The 27012-nt window shown below is 40.1% G+C and overlaps 2 protein-coding genes across 8 annotated transcripts in view; one reads left to right on the top strand and one right to left on the bottom strand.

Moving 5' to 3' along the window:
* Positions 1-10659, top strand: part of Tlk1 (tousled like kinase 1) — a 139446-nt gene extending 128787 nt beyond the window's left edge. For all 7 annotated transcript variants that reach the window (XM_078017575.1, XM_078017576.1, XM_078017579.1 and 4 more), the window contains 6 exons: positions 77-166; positions 321-490; positions 1210-1345; positions 4087-4198; positions 5208-5315; positions 7299-10659. In XM_078017575.1, coding sequence (XP_077873701.1) covers positions 77-166; positions 321-490; positions 1210-1345; positions 4087-4198; positions 5208-5315; positions 7299-7475 — 793 coding nt within the window. In that variant the 3' untranslated portion in view covers positions 7476-10659. The remainder of the gene's footprint in view (positions 1-76; positions 167-320; positions 491-1209; positions 1346-4086; positions 4199-5207; positions 5316-7298) is intronic.
* A 758-nt stretch (positions 10660-11417) lies between these two features.
* LOC144365562 (uncharacterized) lies at positions 11418-26996 on the bottom strand. The gene is made up of 3 exons (XM_078017584.1): positions 20939-26996; positions 12845-12899; positions 11418-11541 (listed from the first exon to the last, which is right to left on the bottom strand). The coding sequence occupies exons 1-3, from the start codon at positions 21191-21193 to the stop codon at positions 11471-11473; spliced, it is 381 nt and encodes a 126-aa protein (XP_077873710.1). The 5' UTR covers positions 21194-26996; the 3' UTR covers positions 11418-11470.
* Between the last annotated feature and the right edge of the window lie 16 nt (positions 26997-27012).

Raw genomic sequence — 27012 nt, 5'->3', positions numbered from 1 at the left:
TATTAGTATTTTATGGTTTTTAAAAATTGAAAAAGTTTTAATGGTCATGGAGAATTAACACACTCTCTTTCCATAGGCATGCCTGCAGAGAGTATAGAATACACAAAGAACTGGATCACCCCAGAATAGTTAAACTCTATGATTATTTTTCCTTGGACACAGATACGTAAGTGAATACTCAAGGATTTAAGTTTTAAGAAAAGATACCTTTGCTTTTGCTTTCCCTATCCTGTGGTGATGATATAAATATTTTCCATTGTGATGCTGAATTACTAAACAATAGTTAACGCCTGATTTTTTTTTTCTCTTTCCTGTTGTAGGTTTTGTACAGTGTTAGAATACTGTGAAGGCAATGACTTGGATTTCTATCTGAAGCAACATAAATTAATGTCAGAGAAAGAAGCTAGGTCTATTGTAATGCAGATTGTAAATGCACTAAGATATCTCAATGAGATCAAACCTCCTATTATACATTATGATCTTAAACCAGGTAATTAATGAAATGTGTCTCATAATCTTTTTAAAGTTCTAAACTGTGAATTTTAGAAAGTCATATTCAGTTAAGTCCTTTGAAAATACACTTTTTGGTTTAGTTTTTAAAACTTCAATGGAATACTAGGAGAATTGCAAGTGTTATTATATTGCCACATTTTATTTGTTTGTTTGTTGTTTGTTTTTGTGGGGGAGGGGGTTGAGCCCAGGGGTGCTTAACCATTCAGCCACATCCCTAGTCCTTTTTAAATTTTGAGACAGGGTCTCACTGAGTTGCTTAGAGCCTTACTAAATTGCTGAGGCTGGCTTTGAACTTGGAATCCTCCTGCCTCAGCCTCTTGAGCCTCTGGGATTACGGGTTTGTGTGCCTTCCACCCATATACTGCCACATTTGGGTTTTTTGTTTGTTTGTTTGTTTGGTACCGGGGATTGAATTCAGGGACACTCAACCACTGAGCCATATCACCAGCCCTATTTTGTATTTTCTTTAGAGACAGGTTCTCACTGAATTGCTTAGGGCCTCACCATTGCTGAGGCTGGCTTTGAACTTGTGATCCTCCTGTCTCAGTCTCCTAAACTGCTAGGATTACAGGAGTGCACCACCACATCCAGCTTATACTGCCACATTTAAAATATTTACTTCCCCAGAGTTAAAAGTATCAAAGATAATGTTTTGCACATATATGTCATAAAAAGAATCAAATATTTTGTTCTTAGGAAATATCCTCCTGGTAGATGGAACAGCATGTGGAGAAATCAAGATCACCGATTTTGGTCTGTCCAAGATTATGGATGATGATAGCTATGGTGTAGATGGAATGGATCTAACTTCCCAAGGGGCAGGCACTTACTGGTAAATGTATTGTTAAAAATATCACAATTATCTAGCCCCCAGTGCTTTATGAGATTTTAGTTTTATTTTCATTTGTCTTTGAAATTATTATGGTGAAGGTATTGATATTAAGCCTCTGATCTGAGAGGAAGAATATCGTGATTAGCCTTCTTTTCTCAACTGCAAATACCAGCTAACCAGAAGGAGAATGACGTGTGTGGCATTAACAAATGACTTCAGTACCCACCAACCAGAAACTCCACACATGGAGAATTCATGGATTTTCTTCTATAATGTTAGAGTGATACTTATCATGCATGTAGATATTTATATAAATATAATGTTTTAACTATACAAGTGAAAACTAAGCATCCAGCTTTCTCTGTAGCAGTTTTGTGATTGAAGTACCACACACAAAAAAAGACTTCATAAACATAGATAGAATCAGTTTACAGATAAAAATCTAACTGAATGTCATCTCCCCAGAGTACCTAGGTATTTATAAAAGCTGAATTTTCAAACTTACTGGTAGATTCACCAAAGCAAGAACATAGACTATAAAAATCTCAAAACAAACATAGTTTGCAGAATAAATTAGTTTAGGAAAAGGAGTGGAATTTTAATGGGAAGAGAAATATACTCATCTTGAACAGGATTTTGACTGCAGATATAAATGTGACTGAGGGTTTCAGTCTTCACATAGCTTACATGGGCACATGATAACCTGTTCTACAAGATGCCACAGGTCTATATAGATTTAACTTTCATGAAAAGGGATTACTCATAATCCCTTTTGTGCTGGTAGCATTTCTTCAGGAATCTGGTATGGATAAAATAACAGTGTCAGTGTCCCCCCTCCCATATTTGAAGAAAATTGCCCTTTAAACTTCTAACCCCTTAAAAGTTAATATATTTAATCATTAGTCTTCAGACTTTTTCTGTTAGCAGCAGGACTCATTTTTTTCACAAGAACTTAGAATCCCAATGATTAAACCAACAAAAACAAGGCTCTTTGGTAGAAACCTTGCCTTTGTGGAAGACAGCTTGAAAATCATGTTCTGAACAGGAAATCATTCCTCTTCTGCAGAACATACTCATTATTTGCTTCCCTCTTGCTCTGGCTTCACGAATGAAGGTCAACACAAGGAAATTTCCCTCAGGCATGAGACAGGGAAGCTTACTTTAGGGTCTGTGCAGGAAGGAGATACAGTTATGATGTTCCATATAGGAACATGACTATATTTCCGATAGAAAAAGTTTCCCACAAGTGGTTAGTGTCTATGGCCATATTATTTAGCTGTGTTTTTAAAAACTGGGATGGTTTATCCATATTTTTAGAATACATGTATATTGCTTTAATAAATTATGTGTCATCCCCACAAACTTAGATTGGTCAGTATCACTTAGAAAAAATAAGTTTGTCTCCTCCTTTCTCCCTGAAGTCAGATGCAGTCATCCATTAAAATCCTGGTGGACTTTTTTCCCTCAGATGTCCTTGATATCTAGCTTCCTTGCTTACATCCTTTTGCCTATAGAGACAATATTCATAGTGTTCAAGGGCCCTGCTTTCTTAGTTACATACATAGACACCTATACAAAATATTGACACTTTCATTGATAGAACAAATCTAAGCCTTTTACTTTATTTGTTGGGGGAGGAAAGGATTTCCATCATAAGTGAGTCATCAGTTATCTTTGGTGGCTCTACTTTAAGAAAAGTTTCTTGCATTTTTAAGAGATCTTTCAATGTCCTGCTGAAACCTCAGTGATTTTATTTAGTACACTGAGTATAAAACTAGATTTTTAAAAAATAGATTCCCATATAACTGCATTGCTCCTTTTCACGATTTTTAATTTATCTGAAGTGTGAGATGCTTGCATTCCTGATGGATCTTTTCACTTCTTTTAACCCTTCCTTTATCAAAAAGAATGAATTAATGAATAGCACTTATAAATTTTTAAAAAATAGTATTTTTGAATACTCGGTATATTTTAGACACTGCCAGTGCTTGAAACTGCACTGTGAATAAGAGCTTTTTGAACTGTTCACAGTCTAGTCGTCATAGCGGTACCACACCATCCTGCCCTAACATGGGCCACAAGCAAGGCCCTGCCTGGAGAGACATAAAGAAGGCTCATGGAGGTGGGGTCTTAAAGAAGAAATTGTGTTCCTCAAATGAAATGGAATGATTAGCAAGGGCATTAGGTAGGTTCAAAATCAGAGGGAAAAGGAGAGAAGTGTAAAGAAGCAAGTGAGTTAACTGGGGATTAGAAAGTATGGATAGCGCGTACAGATTTTGAAGTTTATATTGTTGTCAAATTAGGTTTATTTTAATTTATTTTTATTTTTAAAGAGAATGATAGGAGGTTTTATCTTGTTGACAGTAAGTGCTTTCCTGGTGGTTTAAACAAGAGAACCATGTGATCTGATGGACATTTTAGGAAGGGAACTGCCTATAGTTTGAACAATGGTGAATAGTGATAGGAGAGGAGTTCTTCTCTTATTAGATACTCAAATTAGAATATTGTAGTCTCTGATAATTTTTGTTTCTGTAGATATATATGTTGATATAAAATATACTATCACAAAATTATATTTTTTGACTCTGGAATCAAATGATAAAAGAATGTAAATACTTCAGAAGTTTAATTGATAGTATGAATAAAATGTGCATTCTAAGATTTAGAGTGTTTTTAAAGGTTTTAAGTTAAAGATTATTAACAGTATTCTTTTTCTTTTTCTCCCCCAAATAACTTTATAGGTATTTACCTCCAGAGTGTTTTGTAGTTGGAAAAGAGCCACCAAAGATTTCCAATAAGGTCGATGTATGGTCAGTTGGCGTCATCTTCTTTCAGTGTCTTTATGGTAGAAAGGTAAGTTACCCCAGCTTCAACTGAATAGAGATATTAAGTTGCATTTTCCTTTTTAAATATAAAATTTTACTAATTTGAAGTCAATTTAAATCCTTTCATGGGAACCTAGCCTTCTCTCTTTATTCCTGAATTCCCATTGATTAAAATTATTTTAATATAGCAGTGTACTTGGCTTTCTCTCTCTCTGTCTCTCCAGTACTCTCTGTTAACACTGCTAATAACATTTGTTGTTAGGAACCCTGCATCACTTTTCATTATCCATTCTTTCCACTTTTTCTAACATCCACCGTCATCAGACCTCAGACACAGTTTGGTCTCCTCATAATTTTCCACTGTGACTCCTCAGAGTCTCATTTTAATTCTTCACAAACTTTTTTTTTTGGGGGGGGGGGATGGAAATGGGGATTGGATCCATAAGCACTCTGAGCTACATCCCCAGCCCTTTTATTTTTTATTTGGAGACAAAGTCTTGCTAAGTTACTGAGGCTGACCTCAGACTTGGGATCCTCCTACCTCAGCCTTCTAAGTAGCTGGGATTGTAGGCATGCACCATTGCACCTGGTTCCAAACCTTTTTTTTTTTTTTTTTTTTTTTTTTACATTAAAGTCAGAAGTACAAGTTGCTGTAGATATTATCCCACCCCATTCTTGCATCAGTATGGGAAGAGAGGTTAATGGACTTTTCTGAAAATTCACAGCATGTTAAGACCAAATCTAGGTCTCCTAACTCCAAATCTGGAGTAATTTTATTTTAATTATTTATATTGTAACAGCATTATGTTCTTCTTCTCCTTATAGCATTTTATCTGTGCTAAGGACTGTATTAGATAGGCTTTCTCAGCCTGGTTTCAGTTATAATCTGATTCCCATTGAGACTGCATTCCAGCTTCTGAATTACAGAGGACAATATCTTAGAAAACAAGTTATTTGTTTTGGGGGATTCACTGATGATCTTTGTTTTATATTTTGTGAGATAAATATCCTAACATCTTATTTTTATTTTTTTAAAGCCATTTGGTCACAATCAATCTCAACAAGACATTCTTCAAGAAAATACAATATTAAAAGCCACAGAAGTCCAGTTCCCTGTTAAACCAGTTGTAAGCAGTGAAGCCAAGGTATAAAATTCACCTGTATAAATTTTGTGCAGTAACTTTCAATTGTGGTTACAACATAGTAAGTACTTACTACCAAGTACCCTGACAGGAATCATCACTGCAGGTGATCTGTCCAGCAGGGGCTAGTGATTTGTGCTGGAAAAAGGAGCTGCTTTAGCCATTGGTTATTATAGTTTTCATCTTTTAAGTACTCAAGTATAGTTCCTGATTCTTTGTGAAAATCAGCTTGCTTTGAAAATCAGGGAAAATCACAAGGTCTGGGGCCATCATTACTTTTAAGTCTTAATCAGCTTATATTAATACTAAGATAAAATTTAAGTGCTTTTATATATATTATCTTTTAACAAACTTATGAAATACTTTAGTTATTTCTGATTTGTAGAATGAGAAACCAGCCTTACCACCACAAAAGTACCTTCTTCAGAATCTTACCAGCAAGTAGGTAGCAGAGCTGCAGTTCCTATCAGACACCAAAATCCACACCCTTGACCTCTGTGCTGCCCTGCACTAACTCTTTAGAGCTAATCCAGTATAATCCATGTATATCCAGTAATCCAGTTCTAAACCATATGTCTTTGTAATAAAATAACAGGAAATAGATATTTCTAATTAATAGCAAAACTTTTTTTATGTTGAGTGTCTTCTCCCCTTTGCCCTATTGACCTTTCATATCTATTTTACTCCTGCTTTCTCATACTTGTTCCCAAGCTCTTTTTTATGGGACTCCTTTTAAAATCCCATGAAATTCAAAAAACAAACCCATAAGAATAATTCATAAGCCGGGCGTGGTGGTGCACACCTGTAATCCCAGCAGCTTGGGAGGCTGAGACAAGAGGATTTCAAGTTCAAAGCCAGTGTCAGCAATGGTGCTAAGCAACTCTCTGAATAAATACAAAATAGGGCTGGGGATGTGGTTCAGTGGTCGAGTGCCCTTGAGTTCAATCCCCAATACCAAAAAAAAAAAAAAAAAAAAAAAATTCATAAGCAGGCAGTATATAGTTTTCTATATTTCTGTTATTCACATATAGTACAGAAAAGTACTGTTAGATGTTTGCAATCATAGTAGCCTTCATAACTGAAGATGTGCTGGGTTTTACCTTATCTCACTAAGTATTTAGTAAGCATTCCATTTTGCACCTTAAGTCTTTATTGTTCTTTTCAAGTTATTTAAGTGATAGTTATGATTTTTTAAATTTAAGAGGTAAATATAATGTCCTTTTAAAATGTAATGAAGATAATATGATTCCTTTAAAAAAAATATTGTTGGTTGTGGTGATGCACACTTGTAATCCCAGCTACTCAGGAGGCTGATGCAGGAGGATTTTAAGTTCAAGGCCAGTCTGTGCAACTTAGTAAGACTCTATCTCAAAATAGGGTCTTACCTATCTTGTGTCAATGAGAACAGAAATTGAATTAAATCATTTATTTATTTTTTAATACTGACAAAAATGACCCTGAATGAATGGAATGTGTCACAAGGGAGTTCATTTAGCCTTCTCTGGTTCTATCCTTACACCTTATAGGTTTCATAATCACTTTTTAGTATCTGGAATTCATCAAAGGCTATTGGAGGGGTTCCGTGTGCATTTTTTTTTTTTCTTTCTTAATGTCCCTACAGAATACACCTTTGTCAAGTATTTTCCCTAACCTGTGTATGGCTGTGTATGGGTGTCTTGTTTTTACTTAACTTCTTAACCTGCTGTTGATAGCCTTTCACTCCCTCAAATTCTGCCTTCTACTGTATCAGTAACCTTTAATTTTTTCTTCATCTTAATTATTTTCAAAGTAGATTCTAAAACTTTTATTTATTAAAGACTAAAACAGATAAAGACCTCTAAAGGATGAGATGGATTTTACGTAAATAGGAGTAAGCTAATCATGGTAAAATGAAAATAGCTAGGCATTAATTGATATTTAGAAGGAGAAAAGATCATTTTAATGGCTGGCTTTGTTTTTTTTTTTTGTTTTTTGTTTCCTTTTAAGGCCTTCATACGACGCTGTTTAGCATACCGAAAAGAGGATCGATTTGATGTTCACCAACTGGCAAATGACCCATACCTTCTCCCACACATGAGAAGATCAAATTCTTCAGGAAACTTACACATGGCTGGGCTGACAGCATCCCCTACGCCCCCTTCTTCAAGCATAATTACTTACTGACTTTCCTTCAAGATTGGCATGATATCTTTGAATTGCTTCCAGATGCAAACTTGAGTTTGAGAGCATTTGAGTGTTTTTTGTGTTGTTTTTTTACAGGACATGGTTAGGAACTGTTTGTGAACTAAAGTTCTTCATAGCATCATTTGTATGAGAGTGGATCATGGACAGTGAATAAATGCACACTTCTTACTCTGACCTTGAGCAGTGAAGGATGACTGCCTGTTGCACAGAAACAGGAATACCATGTGAAGATAGAAGAAAAATGGGGGTTTTGTTTGTTTATTTGGGGGAACACTGTAAATAACGTTTGTAATACTTAAATATATTTGATTGTTACTAGAGAGTTCTAATTGAAGGGTAGTTTTTCATTATTTAAAAACACATGGAGAAAATATGAGACATATTTCTAACACAAGAACTACAGTGCCTGGATACATTCTTCAGCATTCAGCAGTTAATCTGCTGAAACCAAAGTAAGAACTGAATGACAGTGGCCATTGTGTTTTATAGTAGAATGTGAGAGTTAGAATCTTTGGACAGAGTTAGACTTTGTCTTTTGCCTATTCTGGCTTTTACCAAGTTGTACCTCGAAACCACATGTCCGTTTTTTTTCCACTGGTTATATTAAAGGGAGAGCTGTTAGTCCTAGGTATTTTACACCTTTGATGAAAAGATCTGCTTCTTTTGAAATCAGTTGAATTCACTAAATTGTAATATTTCCAGTGCTTTCAACATGTTAGAATTATTAACAGGTATTTTTCTTTCATTTCCAGGCCTTGTTCATTAAAACAAGAGATAGTTTGTAACCAAATGCAGACCAGTTCTATGCAGGATAATGATAAAATTCCCTTCTAGCTCTATTGTAAATTGTTGTACAGATGTCCTATTTCAATTACTAAGTTTCAGCAGCTTATTCTTGTACAAATGTTTAAAAATATGGCTTTTCTAATTGGATATTGTATTTTTTTTAAGTCTTCTTGAAGGCGCTTTAATTGCTGCTAAAATGATGTTGCTTCTTTGCTAAAAGAATTGAATGAGCTCCTTGAAGGTGCAAGTTGACTGTACATTATAGAAATTAAAAACAGGCATTCACTAACAATCAAGGCATGTAAAAATGATCCATGTTGGGCATATTGAGTTCTCTAAATTAGTTTCCTGGGTTCTAGGGCTGTGGAGCACATAAATACTAGATTTATCAATTGTTCATGGTTATTCTACACTTGTAGAAGGTTCTTATCATCAAGGTGGGATGATAGTCCCATAAAAAAGTTTCTTGTGGTTTGTACAAATTTGTTAAAATGTGAACATTTTCTAACTGCCTTGTATGGGTAGAAACCAATATTTTTCAGGATGTTGTATTTCATTCTTACAAGGACCTTTTCTTTATTGTCACATTCATATTGCTGATACTTACATGTAAGTTGTCCATGTTGCAGAAAACAGAGGCTATACCTACCTACCACAGATTCCCCTTAATATTGTACAGTTAAACTGTGGCTCTTATTTCTGAAGTTGCTAGCCATTTTGTTTTTTCATTGTACATAGACACATTGTCTCTTTAAGATGCTGCTGAAATTGTAGAGAATGTAGCCAAAACAGTAATAAACAATAATAGTTAAAAAGTAAAGACTATGAAAATTACATTCAAAGAGAGCTTTCAAGATTTAGGATATTGGCTAACTTAGCTCCTTTACTTAAGGATCAGCTGAAAAAAATCTTTAAGTATACTTCAGGACAAGTATAAAGTGTTTGAAGCTGTTGGAGTTAAACCTAATAACCATTATCAAGGCTAATCCTGGGTAAGTAACACTTAGCACTATCAGGAATGGCTCAAGGGCTATACCTGTTCCTCTGGAGATTTAAGATAGAAATCCTATAAGAATACTGACTTGGTCATGAAACGTTAGCACTGGCTGAGTGTTTTTAGTGCTGCTTGCATGTTTTTCAGTTTTGTTGTTTGGGTTTTCATCTTTCTGAATCAAAGTACTATATTCGTAAAGTCCTGAATTAAAAAGAAAATGCCCACTTTTATTTAAAAATTTGGTGAGGGCCTCACAGTGGCACACAACTGTAATCCCAGTGGCTCAGGAAACTGAGGTAGGAAAATCTCGGAGTTCAAAGCTAGCCTCAGCAACAGTGAGTTGCTAAGCAACTCAGTGAGACCCTGTCTCTAAATAAAGTACAAAATAAGGCTGGGGATGTGGCTCAGTATTTGAGTGCCCTTGAGTTCACTCCCCTCTCACCGCGCCTCCCCCCAAAAAAATTTTTTTGTTGTTGAGATATAGAATTAATGTTGTGAATCTTACATGAAGCTGAAAAAGTGGTAGACCTAGATCACTGCTTCACCGTATCATTTTCAAGTGAATGACAGTTCTAGCTTGTGTAAGAATGCAGAAGAGGGAAGTAAGCCATAAAATGACACTGCTCCTTTGACCTGGGTTTAGGTAATCATTTTGATGTCTAAGGTATATAGGAGATGAATCAATTTAACAGATCTAGGTCTTCTAACGTTTTTCCAAGTGAGTGCTATAGATTTTGGAACATGCCACCGAGTAGGTCCAAGGTGGCTAACTGAGCCAAATAGAATAATTTATGATAGGAAATTGGTACCTACTATTAAATTATTTCTAAGTTACTCTGGTAATCTTTAGCTCTAGTATCTTTTGAAGCTTCTGTTATTTTCTAGTCCTCTGATGTCTGTCTTCAGAATTAAAATATGTATTCTGTCCTTACAGTGATATCTGAAGTGTTTCTAAGAGTCAGAACTAATACAAGGCAAAATGTAGTTATTATATATAATTTTTAAATCTTTTTTCATTTAAATTAGCTTCATGAACTGGGGTTGTAGCTCAGTGGTAGTGTGTGCTTTTTAGCATGTGTGAGGCCATAGGTTCAATACCAAGCCCCACCTCCCCCCAAAAAAAGAAGAAATACAGAAAATGGGAATAAATTAGCTTTAGTTGTATGCATGTTGAGAAAAAGTAAGTATAGAAGATCACCCTAATTTTTTAAGTTGGGAGTTGGGGAGAGAGAAAGAGCAAGAACAAGTCATTTCAGTTTAATTATACATAAAATGTGAACAAATGTCTCTACAAATACCTCTTTAAAGAAAGCCAAAATGGTGGTTTATTGTTGTGTTGTTTTGCTGTTCATCATTACTTATTAAATGCAGTGTTGATTATCATCAGATGTTACTAGCTATGTTTTAGTGGAAATGCCAACTGTATCTTTCACTTAGTCTTAGCCTTACTTATACTTTTATAAGTACATTGGCAGGTATTTGTTGTTTGGAATGTTTAATTCAATAAGTGCTTTTAAATGGAATTATTAGAATTCTAGTTCTTGGGTTTCAGTTCACGCTGAAACAGTTTTATAATTTATATAAATTGCCTTTTGATTTGAATTAACTTTAGTTCCCCAAACACATAACACTTCCATTTACCTTCCCTTACTTTCCCTCCCCTCCCCCTTTACATTTTTTGAGGAGTACCATGTATAAAGCCAGAGAAGAACTTGGTAGAAGAGTTATTTCAAGTTAGAATCAAAATGCGTTGCATTCTTGCCTGCCTGCTTGCCTGCCTGCTTGCTTTCTTTTTGACAAGGAGGGAAAGTTTATTTTGGCTCATGGTCCATTGCTCTGGGCCCAAGGTGAGGTAGCACATCATGGAGGAGGGAAGCTGTTCCATTCGTGACAGCCAGGAAGCAGAGAAAGAAGGAGCCACAGGGAAGATAAGCCCTTCGAGGTCATGCCCTAGTGACCCCCTCCTTCAGCCATACCCCATCTGTCTACAGTAACCACCATCTATTCAAAGTAGGATTGACTGATTAGGTAACAGCTCTCATAATCTAATAATTATCTCTGAATATTCCTGCATTAACCCAGAAGCTCTTGGGAACACCATAATATCCAAACCATAATGTTCTTCCCTGACCCCCATAAGCTTCATGCAAGATGCATTTATTTCATTTCCAAGAGTCCCATAGTCTTTACAGTTTCAACATTGCCCAAACATCCCACAACCAAAGTATCCTCTGAGACTCAAGGCACACTCTTGACTCTGTTCCCCTGTAAAGAAGAAAAAAAAAGGCAAGTTACATATGTCCAGTATTCAGTGACAGAGTAAACATTCCTGTTTAAAAAGGGAGAAATAGGAGCATAGAAAGAAGGGATGGGTCCAAAGCAAGACGTAAATCCATCTGGGAAAACAGGTCCCTTAACTCTTGTGTACAAGAGGACACATGATGGCAAGATGTCCTATGGAGAGGGATTGAGCAGCTCCCACCCCATCTCCTTTAGCCTAACACACATGGGCTCTCTTTTTAGTCCAGCATCTCCACAACTTTCTCTGCAGTCAGTGGTCAACGACTTCTTTGCGGACAGTGCACATTACTGGCATCTCTAATTTCTGGGATCTCTCTTCCTGCTTTGGCTTTACCTTTACAACTTCATGCCTTACCCTCTCATGGGCAGCCCAGAGGCACTCCAACCCTGCTATACTTTGCCTGACCTTCTGGGCTTGTCTTTGAATCTTGGTGGGAGCCTGCATGACCCTGTAACTCCAGCATCCTGCATCTTCAACAGCTAGTACCACATGGATGACACCAAGGTCTGCCATCAACCTGTACCTCCTGGAATCATGACTGTGGTTTCTGAGTGCCTGTGTGGCTGAGCTTGATCTATGACCCTTGCCCCAAGATCTCAAAGGAATTTTCCCTTTTACATCCTTTAGTCTGTGACGGTTGCAGTCTTGCAAATTCTAGAGATTCCCTCAAGCCATCTCTCCTGTTGTCTCTGTGAAAAGTACTTGGCATCTCTTCACAGTCTATAATCTATCAATCCCACCTTCCATGGAAGTCTTTAAAATCCTTTAGCTCTGCTTTTTGTTCCTGATTTTCACAGTAAACCTGGCTAAAAGATGCCTATAGTATTCATGGCATGTAGTGACTGCTATGTTGCCTTGAATTTTTCTCTACCAGATTAATTTAGCCCATCACATTTAGGTTCAGCCTTAGACAGAGTCTCAGGACATGGACAAAACGTAGACAAGTTCTTTGCCATAATATAACCCTAGTGGCCTCTAGTTCAATTCCCAGTGGTTTCCATTACCATTGTAACTTCATGAGTACAGAACACAGTTCTTATTGTATTCTGATCTTTTGAGCTCCCATCAGAATTGCCCATTAAACTCCATTTTAAAACATTTGAAAACAAACGGATCCAGCCTTTTCCAAATTCTTCTAGCAAACCAACTCTACAGACTTCTGAACTAGACACAGCAGGACTCCACTAATATACTAATTTCTGTGTTAGTTTCTTTGTCACTGTGACCAAAATATCTGCCAATAACAACTTAGAGGAAGAAAAGTACCTTTTGGCTCATGGCCCAGGAGAAGAGAGAAGGAAGATGCTTCATTTATGGCAGCCTGGAAGCAGAGAAAGAGGAAATATATTACTTTTTCAGCCAGAAATCACTTGTTTAAAACAGGAGATGTGAATTGCCTGCATACATATGACTTTTAAGGCAATAAAATATGATTTTAAGAATTTAGATTTCTGGCCAGGTGCAGTGGTGCATGGCTATAGTCTCAACTCTGGAGGCTGAAGCAGGAGGATCGCAAAATAGAGGCCAGCCTCAGCAACTTAGCAAGTCCCTGAGGAGCTTAGACCTTATCTCAAAAAGGACTGGGTATGTGGCTTAGTAGCTAAGCACCCCTGGCTTTAATCCCTGTTACCAAAGCAAAAAAAAAAAAAGAATTTATGGACCTAAATTAACTACCTGTGTTTCAGGTTCCTTATGTGAAAATGAAGATAATAAGAGGTACCTACTTACAGAGTGGTTGTGAGGAATAAATAAGGACACATGTAAAAGCACTCAAAACCGTGTCCAGCACACAGCGAATAGCATGTGTAACAACATGCTGTTGCCACTGTCTTTAAGACTCAAAAGATTATTCTATTTTTGCCTTCTGTATAAAATTGTGGTGGTCTTTATAGTTTAAATTCTAAGAAAAAAGTAGTTATACACTGCTTGGCTGGTTTCAAAGAAGGGATAATCAGATTACCTGAAAATGGAACATGAGAAAATGTAGCAATTTGAAACAGAAAAAGGTAGTGACTGTGAACTATAATTACCAAAATGATCATGCATTCACCATTTATGCTGCTTCATTACAGGCAATGCTACTCTACTTTCCAGAGTTTTCTGTTCTAATAACAGCTATCTGAGGTAGGGTGGCTGGTATTGACCCTCTTTTTTACAAAGGAAGAAACAGATTTGGAGAGGGGATATAACTTGGTAACACATAAGCAGAAGAAGAGCTAAAGCATAAGCATTGGAGTCCTGGAGCAAGCTCCTTGCCATGTTAACATTTGCTTTATTATAAACATTGTTCACTGAGTTAAGTCTGACAACAGTGGAATACTGTGACTGACAACAGAGGAATAGCTGCAAACATGATTGTCACTATAAAAATGCAAATGTAGTCCCAAACTCATTCTGGGTAAGAGGAAGAGTGGGTCACAGGCCTGTTCCTGTTCTGTCAGGTTTTTGTTGCTTTTTTTAAATCAAGATGTAGTCTGGCCCTGTCTACCTTGAAGAGAGGCTTCCATGCCTGGTTGTGGGCACTGTTGGGAACACAGAAATACATCCTGGCTTCCCTGAGCCAGCTGATCTCTAGTAAGAACTTTGTGGAACCAACTCTGAACAGCTTCCTCAAATGGAAGCCCTGGAACTTTGGGTAAAATTCATTAGTGGTTATATTATCCCAAACTCTGTCTCAGAATCATCTAAGACTGACAAAATGATTCACATGCAGTGCTCAGCAGCAACACCACACATGCATGACCCTGACGGCATCGAGTGGCTCTTAATGGGTTTCAAAATTCTGCATGTAAAGCTTAAATTTCCCTTTGAACATGATCATTTTCATTGGAAACACCTTAGACTGTTTTTTAAAAAATATTTCTTCTATTAGTGAGCCACTCACTCTTTTTTCTTTTAATTTATTTTTTAGTTCTAGGTGGAAACAATATCTTTACTGTTTTTGTGTGGTGCTGAGAATCGAACCCAGTGCCTCATGCATGCTAGGCGTGCATGCTACCACTTGAGCCACATCCCCAGCCCATAGACTGTTTTCATGACCATGGACGTGGTCAACAGCCCACCATTGTTTAAGTTTGGCTGGGTGCAGTGGCACATGGCTTGTTATCCCAGCAGTGTGGGAGGCAGAGACAGGAGGATGGTAAGTTTGAGGCCAGCAACAGCAACTTAGCAAGATCCTATCTCAAAGTAGAAAATTAAAAAAGGACTAGGAAAGAGCTCAGTGGTAAAATGCTCCTAGACTCAATCCCTGATGTGTGTGTGTGTGTGCACCACACACACACACACACACACACACACACGTGTCTGAAATGTGTGTGCTAAATGCCATTAACAGGATATGGTGAGTTCTAGAACAGGGTAGCAATCAAATATAGACACTTGGATGACTTGGTCCAAAAAATAAGCATGACTAATTTGTTATTAATATCCATCGAAATTTGTTTCAAATGATCATATGCATTCTTAGAAATCTATTTCTGTTAATGACCAAGTTCATAACCTCCTATTAAGGTACTCAGGAAAAGGATGAAAGGCAGAAAACATAGGTTTGAAAGTCAGACCTGGCTTTGTCTCCCAACTTTGTTGCTTAGTAGTCAACATAGTTAGTGGCTTCCACTAACTTCTCTGCGGCTTACTTTCCACATCTAAACTCTTTCTACAAATGGGGCTGGGGTTGTGGCTCAGTGGTACAGCACTTGCCTAGCATGTGTGAGGCACTGGGTTTGATCCCCAGCACCACATGTGAAAAATAAGCCAAATAAAATACAGATTAAAAAAATAGGACTTTAAAAAAAATTTTTAAATGGTGCCTGCCTAACAGGCACTTTGCTCCAGGAGTGGACTTGGGAAATGTTCCCAACTGGCTTTGGACACTTGGAACAAATGCCACAGTGCAGAAGAGGTTTAGAGCCTCTGTTTTAGATAGCTTTTTCACTGCTGTGATTAAAGACCTAACAAGAACAACTTTAGAACAGGAAGAGCTTATTTGGGGGTTCATGGTTTCCAAGGTCTCAGTCCATAGATGGCTGGTTCCATTCCTCTGAGCTCTCAAAACTTTCTGGTCAAGCTACCATGAATATTAGCATAGGTGGCTTCTAGACTAATGTGACAGAAAATTTACTAATATTTCATTTTGACAATGAACTTTAACTTAGCAGTAGGATTTTTTTTTAAAGTTTGTAAGCTTTCTTCCCAGAGGTGTAGAATATTGCACACTCATAGTTTTTACTATAAAACTAAAAGAAATTGAGCTTAGAATCATTATTCTAGGGCATTGTGAGGTGATTCATGAAGCTGAATTAGCCATATTGTATCCAAATTTGTATGAGGTGAGAAACTTTAAACATGGGCAGCATTCTCTCTTATTGTCTTGCATCAACAACACTTTTATATTCAAATGTACTATCTCTACATTTTATCAAAAGTAATTGTGCTTTGTAGTTTCTTTGGGAGAGTGAAATAACCTTTAATGAAATAGAGTTTTGCTAAAATGCTATTTAAATTATATTTTTCTTTATTTTTACTGGACACAATATATTTATTTATTTTTATGTGGTGCTGAGGCTCGAACCCAGTGCCTCACACATGCAGGGCAAGTACTCTACCATTGAGCTACAGCCTCAGCCCCTATTTTTCTGTTTTTTTTTTTTTAAGAGAGAATTTTAATATTTATTTCTTAGTTTTCGGCGGACACAACATCTTTGTTGGTATGTGGTGCTGAGGATCGAACCAGGGCCGCACGCATGCCAGGCGAGCGCGCTACCGCTTGAGCCACATCCCCAGCCCTATTTTTCTGGTTTTTAAAGTTACAAAATAAGGAAGGTAGAAGTCCTTAGTAAATTGACCTATTTGTAAGGAATATTTAGAAAAAGTAATAGACTTTCTAGTACCATGTATGGAAGATGTTCATTCTGCTGAGGACCATGGAGATACTTAAGTTTTGAGTTCCACAGGGAAATTTATTGTACAAAATTAATTCCTCCCCACATCTGTGGAAAGAAGCCATATTCAGAGATAAAAATCTGGAAAATATAAAGACTTGCCCTAGGAAATTTTTCAGTCCTACATTAGTTGGGAGGAATACCATGCCTGCATTTATTTAGTGGCCTGGCACTGCCAGACACGGTGGCAACAAAGTGTCTTGTTTTGAATTTGTAATTTAAACTTTCCAGAAAGCCCCTTTTCCTTTGTTTCACAAGCCAACTATTTTGGCACTAGAACTCTTTCCTTCAGTGGTTCATAAAGCTGAATAAAACCATGATGGAAACATTGATAACTATAGTAATTTGCTGTTACCACAGAAATTAAAAGTTTAAGCCTGACCCTAAACTCTTAAAAGTAGACATAGGTTTAAAATCATTCTTTTTTAAAATTTTTTGTCTATTTTCTTCATAGATAATACTATGCCACACACAAGTTAATAAATGTTAGTAAATACTGCTTAATAATTGACAGAAGGCTAAAAATGGTAGTATCCAAGTTCTCTTCCATGTAGCTTTCCCAGGTACCTAACCCAGGCTGCATCCTGAAAGTATTAAGGTTGCTTTGTTGTTGTTGTTTGTTTCATTGTTTTTTTTTTCCTCTACAAGTATGAAATCTTTTTGCTATGGCTATTTTTCCATCTAAGGATGAAATGGTATAATTAATAGAATGGGAGAAGCTATGGTTAACAAGTTACCCACTTCACTGCCCACCCCTACCCCTCAAAGGAAAGGTTGGTTTGTCAATTCATGCAAAATCTACTTTGGCTCTCCTGGGCAACTCTCCAAGACAGATCTCCTCCGTGCAATGACTATGAGATCCAGGTTGCTTGCTTTTTGTGGATCCATTCACTTGTATAGGAAGAAAAGTGAGGGAGAGACATTCCTGGTTCTCAAATCTTTCAGACCAGAGTGGCATTCCCTGCTACAGTGGAGTCATATGATCCCAAATAACTGTACAGGAGGTACTATATTTCTATCACCCTCAATAACTTGTATGAGCTGGGTGCAGCAGAGGATGCCTGTAATCCCAGCAGCTTGGGAGGCTGAGGCAGGAAGATCGAAAGTTCAAAGCCAGCCTCAGCAATTTAGTAAGGGCCTAAGATCTTAGTGAAACCCTGTCTCAAAATAAAAAATAAGAAGGACTGGGAAATGTGGCTCAGTGGTTAAGTGCCCCTAGGTTTAATGCTTGGTCACAAAACAAACCAAAAATAATTTGCATGTTAGAATCATTTTATATGTAATGTGTACTTTCTAAAAAGGGTCTCAAAAAGAGACCAACCTTGGTCTCTGTGGTGACATGCTAGATTTGGGGAGTTGTATAAAGCAGAAGCCTAAAGAGCTTAACTGGAAATTTCTAACCTACAGAATCCCTGGAGTTGTTATTATTATTACTAGCATCATTACCACCACCACCATCATCATCATTATCATGTAGTAACTGTACATACTGATAGGTACAGGGTGATATTTCAACACATATATACAAGATTTACTGATTAAATCAAGGTGACTAGCATTTCCCTCTCCTTGATTTTTATGTTTGGAGCCTTGGAGCTCCTCTTACAGATCCTCAAAAAGTGGATACTAGGGTACTGTGATACTCGGATACTAGGTACTGGTCACCGTTATGCTGCAGAACATCAAACTTAACTCCTCCCTGGTAACTCTGTTTTGGGACCTATTTTTCATCTTGCTTGTGTGCTCCCTCCATTCTACTCATCCTAGCCGCTAGTAATTACCATTCTAGCTTTCACATAGGAGAGAGAACATGCAGTATTTGTCTTTCTGTGTCTGGCTTATTTCACTTAACCTAATGTCCTCCATCAAGACAGTAACAGATCCCTTGCCCCATGCTCTGGATGAAAACCCATGTGGGAGGGGGCATACCTAAGCAGAAGAGCAAAGGAAAACTGAGATGAAGCTTCACTCCATCTCCACAACCATGTCCTCTGTCGAAGGAAAGAACACCGAAGTCAATTTGTTGGACACTTACTGTATACCAGGTATTATAATCAACCTTTTCTTGAATTGCCCACAACAACCCCACAACAAAGCCCATATTTTAGGCAGAGCAGGGGAAGGGGCATTGAGAGATTAAGTTGTTAGCTCAAACTGTGAAGTAACAGAGCAGGGGCTTAAGCCCAGGCCCGACTGGCCCCAAAGCCTAGATTCTAAGGCCCACTTGGATTAAGCATCACTAGTTCTATTATTCACCAGCATCATTCTTTTAAAACAATATATCCTGGGCTGGGGTTGTGGCTCAGTGGTAGAGTACTTGCCTAGCACTTGAGGCATTGGGTTGGGTCATCAGGATCACATTAAAAAAATATACAATAAAATTATTTTAAAAATTTCCTCAGAAGTTTTCACAGGTTAACTTTTATTGCTTATATGTGTGTGTGTGTGTGTGTATACATATATATGTGTGTGTGTATTTGATAGCCCTTTATTTTTCATTTATTTATATACAGTGCTGAGAATCAAACCCAGGGCTTCACTCATGCCAGGCAAGTGAGCTACCTACCGCTGAGCCCAAGCCCCAGCCCCAGCCCCTAGTGTTTTCTTAAAATCACTCCTGTGTTTGAGAGGCCTTAAAATCCCCAGCACACTGTTTAGAAACCTTTGAATTGACAAAAGTAATGGCAAGACAAAGTCTTCAATTAACTTACAATGCAATATCAAGAAAAATTACATTCAACTCCTGCAGATCATGTTTCCTATATCTTTATGAGATTCATAAGGATAGTTTATGATAATTAACATAAAAGCAATTCTACTGAGAATTTTTTAGGATAAAATTCTCTTTATCCTCCAGTTGGATGGTGAAAGACAAAACCGTGAACCTGGCCACTGGGCAGAGCAGCCCTTGCCTTGCAAGTCTCTTCTGGTCACAGGCACAGACACCTTCAAGAGACAGCCCAGGGCTCTGAGGGAAGGGGCAGGAGGTTGTAATATTAAACTTCTCCCACCTCCTCCTCAGCCCATTCTGTGCCCCCCCACCCCACCCCGCCAGGAAGGCTGCCCTTCCCCACCCAACCCTGTCCAGGGTCTCTGGTCTACATAGGGTCAAGGCCAGGGTGGGGTCAGGGACCCCACGATGTACTCTCCATGCATCAGACACTGCTACCCTTATTCTATCATCCGGAGGTCACCACTTGGAATTAAACTTGTCTGATGTTCAATTAGCAGATGGCGAGTGCTGGGGAGTGGACTGCTAAACCGGACGGTCCCAACCACCAAGCAGGAAGACTGAAAGTACAAACCCCAAGGCGCCCGGTCTCCAAAGGTCACGTTGAGTGGTCCACTCTGACCGTCTACTTCTTTGCCAATCCGTAGGATAGAAAGAGGCTATGCCTAGGAAGAGGACGTGGCCGCCTCTCCAATAATTGAAGTTCCCCCAGAAGCGGGCGATTTGATGGCCACCATTTGACTGGGTTGCTCCGTGCTTTGAACCCACGTTTCCATGTGTGTCAATTGCAAAAGAATTCTTCTTCTAACAAGGAGGTTTTGGAAACCACTGATCTTTGTAAAGAACAAGCTCCCTGAGCACTTCCCTGCCCAAACAATAGGCACCCCTTTACGAACTCCCTGACTGGACGATCTAAGCTCCTTAGCGCGGCATTTCAGGCTTTGCACGACCGGGCTCTACCTCCCCTCCTGATGCCACTAGCTCACACCGTGCTTCACCCTCGGCACCGCAGCGCCACAGCAGTGAGCAGTTCCGAGGGCCGAGTGTGCTCTGTCCCTGCCGGTATTTGCTGCCTTTCCACTTTAACACCTAAGGTAACCTCTATCCATCCCCGAAGTCCTGACGTCGCCTCCTCCCCAAGCCTCTCTGATCGCCTCAGGTGGAGTAACTCGACTGCGCAGCTCCGTCCCTTGCTTTCGCCACACGGGGGGACCAGTGGCTCCTCTTGGGACGATTTGGATTCAGAGACGCCTGGGTTCAATCGCAGCGGCTCCCCCAGATGCTCTCGGGTCTGTGAGAAGCAGGAATGTTTGTCCTGCGGGGCTGCGGGGAAGGTTAGCGACGGGAGGGACCGCCCAGGCCCGGGACGGGGACTGGGACAGGGGACCCCCGCGGGCTCTAACGTGACTCCGGGACGCGGGCGGAGGGAGGCGGGTCTGGGGTGGAGGGGAGCCAGCAGCCTCCACGAGGTGCTAGGGTTCCTCATGACCCTCGAGGGCACCCCGGCCGCCTGAAGGGCCTTTCCGCTTTATTTAACCATCCTCAGGTAGATAGATATAAAGTAAATACATTTAGTTTAAATTTTGGTAAAAGCACCCAGGCTCTTTTGCATCCCACATCCAGTCACATAACTGTGCTAGAAGGATAGCGGGACCAGGGTCCCTTACAAACAACCCAAAGCGCCCCCACCTTTGGGGCTGCTCCCGCGACGCCTCGGCCCCGCCCAGGGGCCCTGCCAATCCGGTCCGGAGACCCCGCGGCCTCCGACGGGCTGCGGCTTTCCCAGGCTCGCAGCGCCACCTGGTGGCCCACGGCGCTCACTGAAGGTCCTGCGGGGGAGTCCTCCTTGGCGGCGATTCCCCTCGTGGGCAGAAGCAAGAAGGTGCCCCTGGACGAAGTGAAGCTGTGCCAAAAAAAATTTGCGGAGAGCAGGTGAACCCCCATATGAGGACAGAACTGAGGCTTGAAACTGAACAGATCGAGCTGGATTAAGCTCCTACCCCTAGGTTTTCTTACGACGTGAACGGGGCCCTCCCAGCCTCGGTTTGAGGTGAGGTCTGGGTACCACCTGCAGGAAAACTCTCCCAGCCCTGGGCCTGGCAGGCACAATCAACACAACGCTTGCTTTATTTTGGTTCCTTTTTCTCACTGGAGTTTATTTGTAAAGAAAACTACTTCAGCCTATTTAAAGCAATTATTTGTTGCAATACATGTTAAAATAAACACTAGGTATTAAATTAGAAATTCTTTTTTTTTCTTGGGTACATCATACTCTGAGTAACATTAGTCCATGGGATGGAGTTTAGAGCCTGAGCCTGGTTTGCCAACGCCCCACCCTTCTTTAAACTCTTGGCCTAGGAGAGAGATAAATTTAAAAATGAATTTCATTATCTCTGCAGTTTCATGCTTTTTTATTTCTGGTCATTTCAGGAAAAGAAAAACACAACCTTGGCAGAGAACAGGCAGATCAATGAGCTCGGAGCTCCTGGACTCATTCAACAGGAGTCTGGTTCTTCCTGCTTTTATTCTGCTCCTTAACCAGATGATGGAGTTTGCTCCTCACTGCCAATAAACACACAGGTTGTTTAGCTACTGATTTAAAATGAACCAGTGTTAGAGCTATGTATGCTTCTGATACCTGATGGCTAAAATTATTTCCAGAGATCGAAAGGCCAAAACAATACCTAGATGCAGTGTGGACTTGCCACTGGGTCCCTAGGTCTGCTTTCAGCACAGTTGTCTGTATCATAATAGGGACATTCCTGGTCAAGTCTATTTACAAACACAAAGTAATATTGGAAATCATTCACAGTGCAAGTCTTTTAAGACATCACTGATGATTGTGTTCTAGGACCAGTGTTAGGACTTCTCAGTGAAGAGCTACCTCTGTGTGTGCCCAGTCATAGCATGAACCTTTGAGATGCTGGGGGGGAGGGGGGGGAGATTAAGCTGTAAGAAGACCAACATATAAATAAAGCTTTCTCTTGCTCAGTCGTCCATATCAAAGCCCCTACCCCCCATCCCCCACTCCCAGATGGAAAACAAACAACAACTCTTTTGTTTGTGCTAATTAAAAAGTAATTTAAATGTGTTTTTAAAAATTCAGCAGGATTGGGGATGTCACTCAATGACAGAATACTTGCCTAGAATGTGCAAGACCTTAGGTTCAATCCCCAACACCACAAAAAAATAATAATTCTGATAATAAAGGAGTATGTAAGAGAAAAAATGAGAAGTTTCTATAACTGTGTCCCTAGTTACCCTAATTTAAGTGCTTCTCAAAGATGCTTATTAGAACCTCAGGAAGACTTGAGTGCCAGTGTCAAAACAGGCCAGTCACATCAGAGCTGGGTGGACAGTAGGTCCCTCTCACTAGGAAGAAGGATAAGGTCATTCAGGCCCGCATGAACTCTTACTAAACTTTTTGTATTTAAAAAAGAGAACTGACGATAAATTCTAATGGAGCATGTTGTTAAGATAAATAATGGATTTGGAGACCCAGGATATGGCTTTGGGAAAAGAGGCTGGTGAAACTCAAATTTCTGTCACTGTTCTTGTCATTCATTGCCTAGGGACCTATTTTCTCCCTTGCATTTATAGTTTAAGCAACTGCTTCAAATTTCATCAACCTAGTGCCCATTCTACCATGAATCATTTGATTCCTAAGAATGAAGTCCATGATGGACCTTGTTTTTTGATGAATCTGGACCTCCAGGGGCTCTGGACACCTGAGCCTGTGCCCTGCCTTTCCTCATCTTCTGTACCCTGAGGACCAGGATAGTACAGGGCACTGCAAACTCAGACTCATGCAGGTCCAGGTGGGCTGAAGGACTGGAAGGTGCAGGCTCTAGGGAGCACTTGTTTCCCTGTGGGACTGATCTGTGACTTTTTGTGAGAAACCAGAAATCTAGTTTTATGTAAGTCCTGATATTTAGATGTTCCCAAGTTAGTCACCTAACTTTGTGTTAGTCATACACAAAGCAGTTCAAAGAAACGTGTTGGAACACCAGTTTGCTACCCCGTTTGTTTTCTGTGCAGACCGTCCTGCGAAAGGCTTGCCTGGAGCTGAGCTCACCTCATCATTCACTCCACAAACAGTGATGCCTAATAAATTTTAGCTACAATAATTGCCCCAAGTCCCAATGGCTGTTGTGAAGCACAGGCTTGTATTTGTATATAGCTGGGAAACATGGAGCCACCTCAACTGTAATAACACTGACAGTTCCTGGGGCCCATCCTCACTAGCAGATGGTATGTGGAGTTCCCTTTGAAGGAAAGGATAAGGTCATTCAAGCCTGCATGAACTCTTACTAAACTTTGTATACTTGAAAAAGAGAACTGACGATAGTAGCCATGTTCATGTCACTCCCTTAAGAGGCAGCAGTTTCTGCACTTCTTAGTTGCACTTTAACAGGTAAAAACTGTCCCGGGGTGCTGGCTGCACCCTTGTGTTACGTTCAGCCCCCTCATGTGACGCTCCCAGGGGGACACAAGCTTGGGAGTGGGTCTTACTTGCCCTTCCGTTGGTCTCTTGCTCTAGAGCGTGAATACCTACACAACATTAATTTTTCATTCTACTTAGTCAGTGGGATGGATATGCAAGAGGGCTTTAAATGAACACTTGGGCTAGTCATGCTCAAAATTGTTCTTCCCAGATCTAATGCAAAAAAATATCAGTGATAATACCCTCCCTCCTCTAACCTTTGCTAAACCGTGTCTGGGCAGGTGACCTTCCTGTGGCCTTATTATCTCCTCCAGTTTTGGACCAGCCTGGCTTAATTATCACCTAGGAGGAAGATGTCAGTGTTCAGTGCTCTGGCTTTCACTTCCTTCCCAGGGGATGTTTTTAAAAAACTCCAAAAGTCCAGAATCCATATTCTAATTACTGCAGGCAGAGCTGAAACTCTTGCTGGTGCTCAAGATAATTAAAGAGGAAGGCCTTTAGGGTAGAGATGGGGACCCAGCCTTTCTTATAAGGGAACTGTTGATAAATAGGGCCACTCTGAAAGAAAAAAAAATTGACAAATTGTTGAAATAAGATGTATTTTATTTCCTAATAAAGCAAATGTACCTGTAGCCAACAGATCAAGGCAGCAGCACAGGGCTTTCCTATTGAGAGCTCCAGGGGCACCTATCAAATTTTGAGTGCTTTTCTACCATCTAAAGGGTCAGCCCAGTTAAGCCTTCTTCAGCTGCCAGAGATCCTTCCTGTCACCAAGGCTCCACACCTCCCTCTACATGAGACCCTTCACTTGTCACAGTATTTGTGAATTGCCATGAAGTTGCTTCATTGTTTTCTTTTGATGGTGCCGGGGATTAAGCCCAGAGCCTTGTGCGTGTGAGGCAAGCACTCTACCAACTGCGCTATATCCTCAACCCCTTTTTCCTTTTTGTACCAGGAGTTGAACCTGGGGTGCTTAACCACTGAGCCACAACCCCAGCCCTTTTTATATTTTGAGATGGGGTCTCACTGAGTTGCTTACAACCTCACTAAGTTGTTGAGGCTTGCTCCGGACCTGTGATCCTCCTGTCTCAACCTCCCAAACCACTAGGATTACAGGCATGAGTCACCACACGCAGCATTTCTCAGTCTCTTAAAGAAGGGCTATGTCCTGAGCCATGACAGCAGCTCCAGCAGCCCACAGGTCTCACAGTTCTGAGCAAGGCAGTCCTGGAGGTTTGGTATGTGCCACATCAATAGGGAAGAGACCACAAAGCCATTTCTAGGTCTTCAAAAGTTTCAGGAAATGAGCTAAGTGCAGCTGTTCTAAGAGCATGTAGTGCTGAACTAACACAAAACAGGAATAAAAATCAACAGGGAAAAGGTAAAATCATTCCAGTCCTCATGGGCCTTGGGTGACAGTAACCTTCCCTCATCTCTCCTGGAGTTCAGCCTCCCCACTGCTTCCCTCAGTGGCGCACTGCAAGGACACGCTGCCCCGTGGTGACATTTCTCCATGCCATCTGTGTGAAAGTGGCTGGTGCTCAGACTCATCTAACCTTGCAGTTTCTGCAAGTCTTCATGGGAAATGTCACCTTAGAAGCTGCTGTTCTCTTCCCAGTGACCCTTGTCTGAAATGTCTCTTCTGCTCCCTCAAATCTTAGGCAAATGGTAGAGCTGCATGTGTACCTACCTTAAAGGCTACACTGCTGCTTACTGTCCCTCATTGACAGCCTCTTTCAGGTAGACGTGGTCACATGGTTCCACACTGCCTAAAAGGATGTATGCCAAAGTGCTACACGTAACTTTTCTGAAGCTACCCCAAAAGAAGTGGGGAAATGTCTCCTGGCTGAACAAGGATGAATGGCTGGGGCTGCACCTGCCATCTGAGACCAGGCCATGACCCTGGGAATAGAAAACACACCCAGGAGAATTACAAGATGGAACTAAGGTTTCTGGCACCATTGGGCCAGATCTGCTCAGACTGACTACCTCTATTTGAACATGGGAGAGAAATAAGCTTTCTTGTTTAAGATACTATCGTGTTGAGAATTTCTGAGGTAACTGAGCCTAATCCAAATCAATGTCAACCCCCCCCCCCCAAATCATGGCCATATGACTCTCATTTGTGAACCTGGGAAGATGCTGACGAGATATAGGCTATCCAAGTTCCTTCTGACTCTATGGGCTCTGGCCCTCGGGGCTGCTTGGGGCTGCAGTGGAGTTCCATCTCCATGACTACAGCACTATCCTGGAGTGCCCTAAGGATGGAATCCATGGCCTGTCTCCCCTAAGAGGCCCCAGGGAGTGGGCTACTGCCAGGGACACCATCTTATATCTGTGTTTTTAGAACCTGAAACGGGATCTTCTATTGTCTTTAAAGGCTGAAACGAAAGGTTGAGGGCACAGCTCAGGGGTTAAGTGAGTGCCCAGAACAAGCACAACGCCGAGTTCAATCCCTAGCACAAAAAAAAAAAAAAAAAGAAAGAAAGAAAGAAAGAAAAAGACTGAAACTAGATTTCCTGAAGAAAGTAGAGAATACCTAAGTTTTTACCACCCCAGAGACGATCCAGTGAGCCATTCTAGGCCAAATCTGTGCCATCCTTTACCTGAGTGTCAAGAATTGCTTTCCCTCTCAGCCTTATCCACATGCCTATGGATATTTTCCCAGGAAGATGGTCCAGGGCTGTCATTCTCAAATGAGAACTATGACCTCAAGAGTTAAGAATCACTGCAGTGGAGGACATACTGTTAAAAGAAATAAATTGGCAGAGCTTGAAAATCACTTACTTGTTTTCCCCTTAGAGATGTCCTTTAAATCTGTTATTGATTTTAATGTGAACATCTTTTAGAAAGTGGTAACATGATCACTTTCCCTGTACTGGAAACCCAAAAATTGTTAACATTTAAAATATGCTTGTGAATATTATCCCTACCTGCTGCCAGTTCCTTTGCAAAAAATTACGACTGTTAACAGAAAGAAATAATCTGTAAATATTTATCACACAAGCAAAAGCCATGACTAGAGTTGGAACTTTCTTTTATCACTCAGTTTTACTACATATTTGGCTCCAGAAATGGACAGAGCCTAAAAATTGGTCAGCACTGGGCCTCCTGTCAGAGGTGCAGGATTGGCGTTAATTAGTTCCCAGATGAGTGGTCAAAGATGAGTCATCCATGTTGGCACCTCAGTATCAGCAGCACTGCTGGTACCCATGACTTTATACTAGTACTAGGTCAAAAACCAATTAGCCTCTTTCATATTATTTCAAAATTGGGGACATAATATGCATTTAATTTCATTCAATAAATCAATTCCAGT

The sequence above is a fragment of the Ictidomys tridecemlineatus genome, chromosome 7 (genome assembly GCF_052094955.1).
Source record: "Ictidomys tridecemlineatus isolate mIctTri1 chromosome 7, mIctTri1.hap1, whole genome shotgun sequence".
Lineage (NCBI taxonomy): Eukaryota > Metazoa > Chordata > Mammalia > Rodentia > Sciuridae > Ictidomys > Ictidomys tridecemlineatus.
Note: the sequence above shows the minus strand (reverse complement) of the source record. Positions and strands in the feature narration are given on the sequence as shown.

Excerpts from the sequence above, each read along its gene's own strand:
- LOC144365562 (XM_078017584.1), bottom strand. The coding sequence starts at position 21,193 with ATGGGGGTTCACCTGCTCTCCGCAAATTTTTTTTGGCACAGCTTCACT. Across the intron at positions 12,900-20,938 it reads TCGCGGGAGCAGCCCCAAAG|GCTGCCATAAATGAAGCATC; the intron begins GTGGGGGCGCTT and ends CTCTGCTTCCAG. Across the intron at positions 11,542-12,844 it reads CCTGGGCCATGAGCCAAAAG|GGGAACAGAGTCAAGAGTGT; the intron begins GTACTTTTCTTC and ends TCTTCTTTACAG.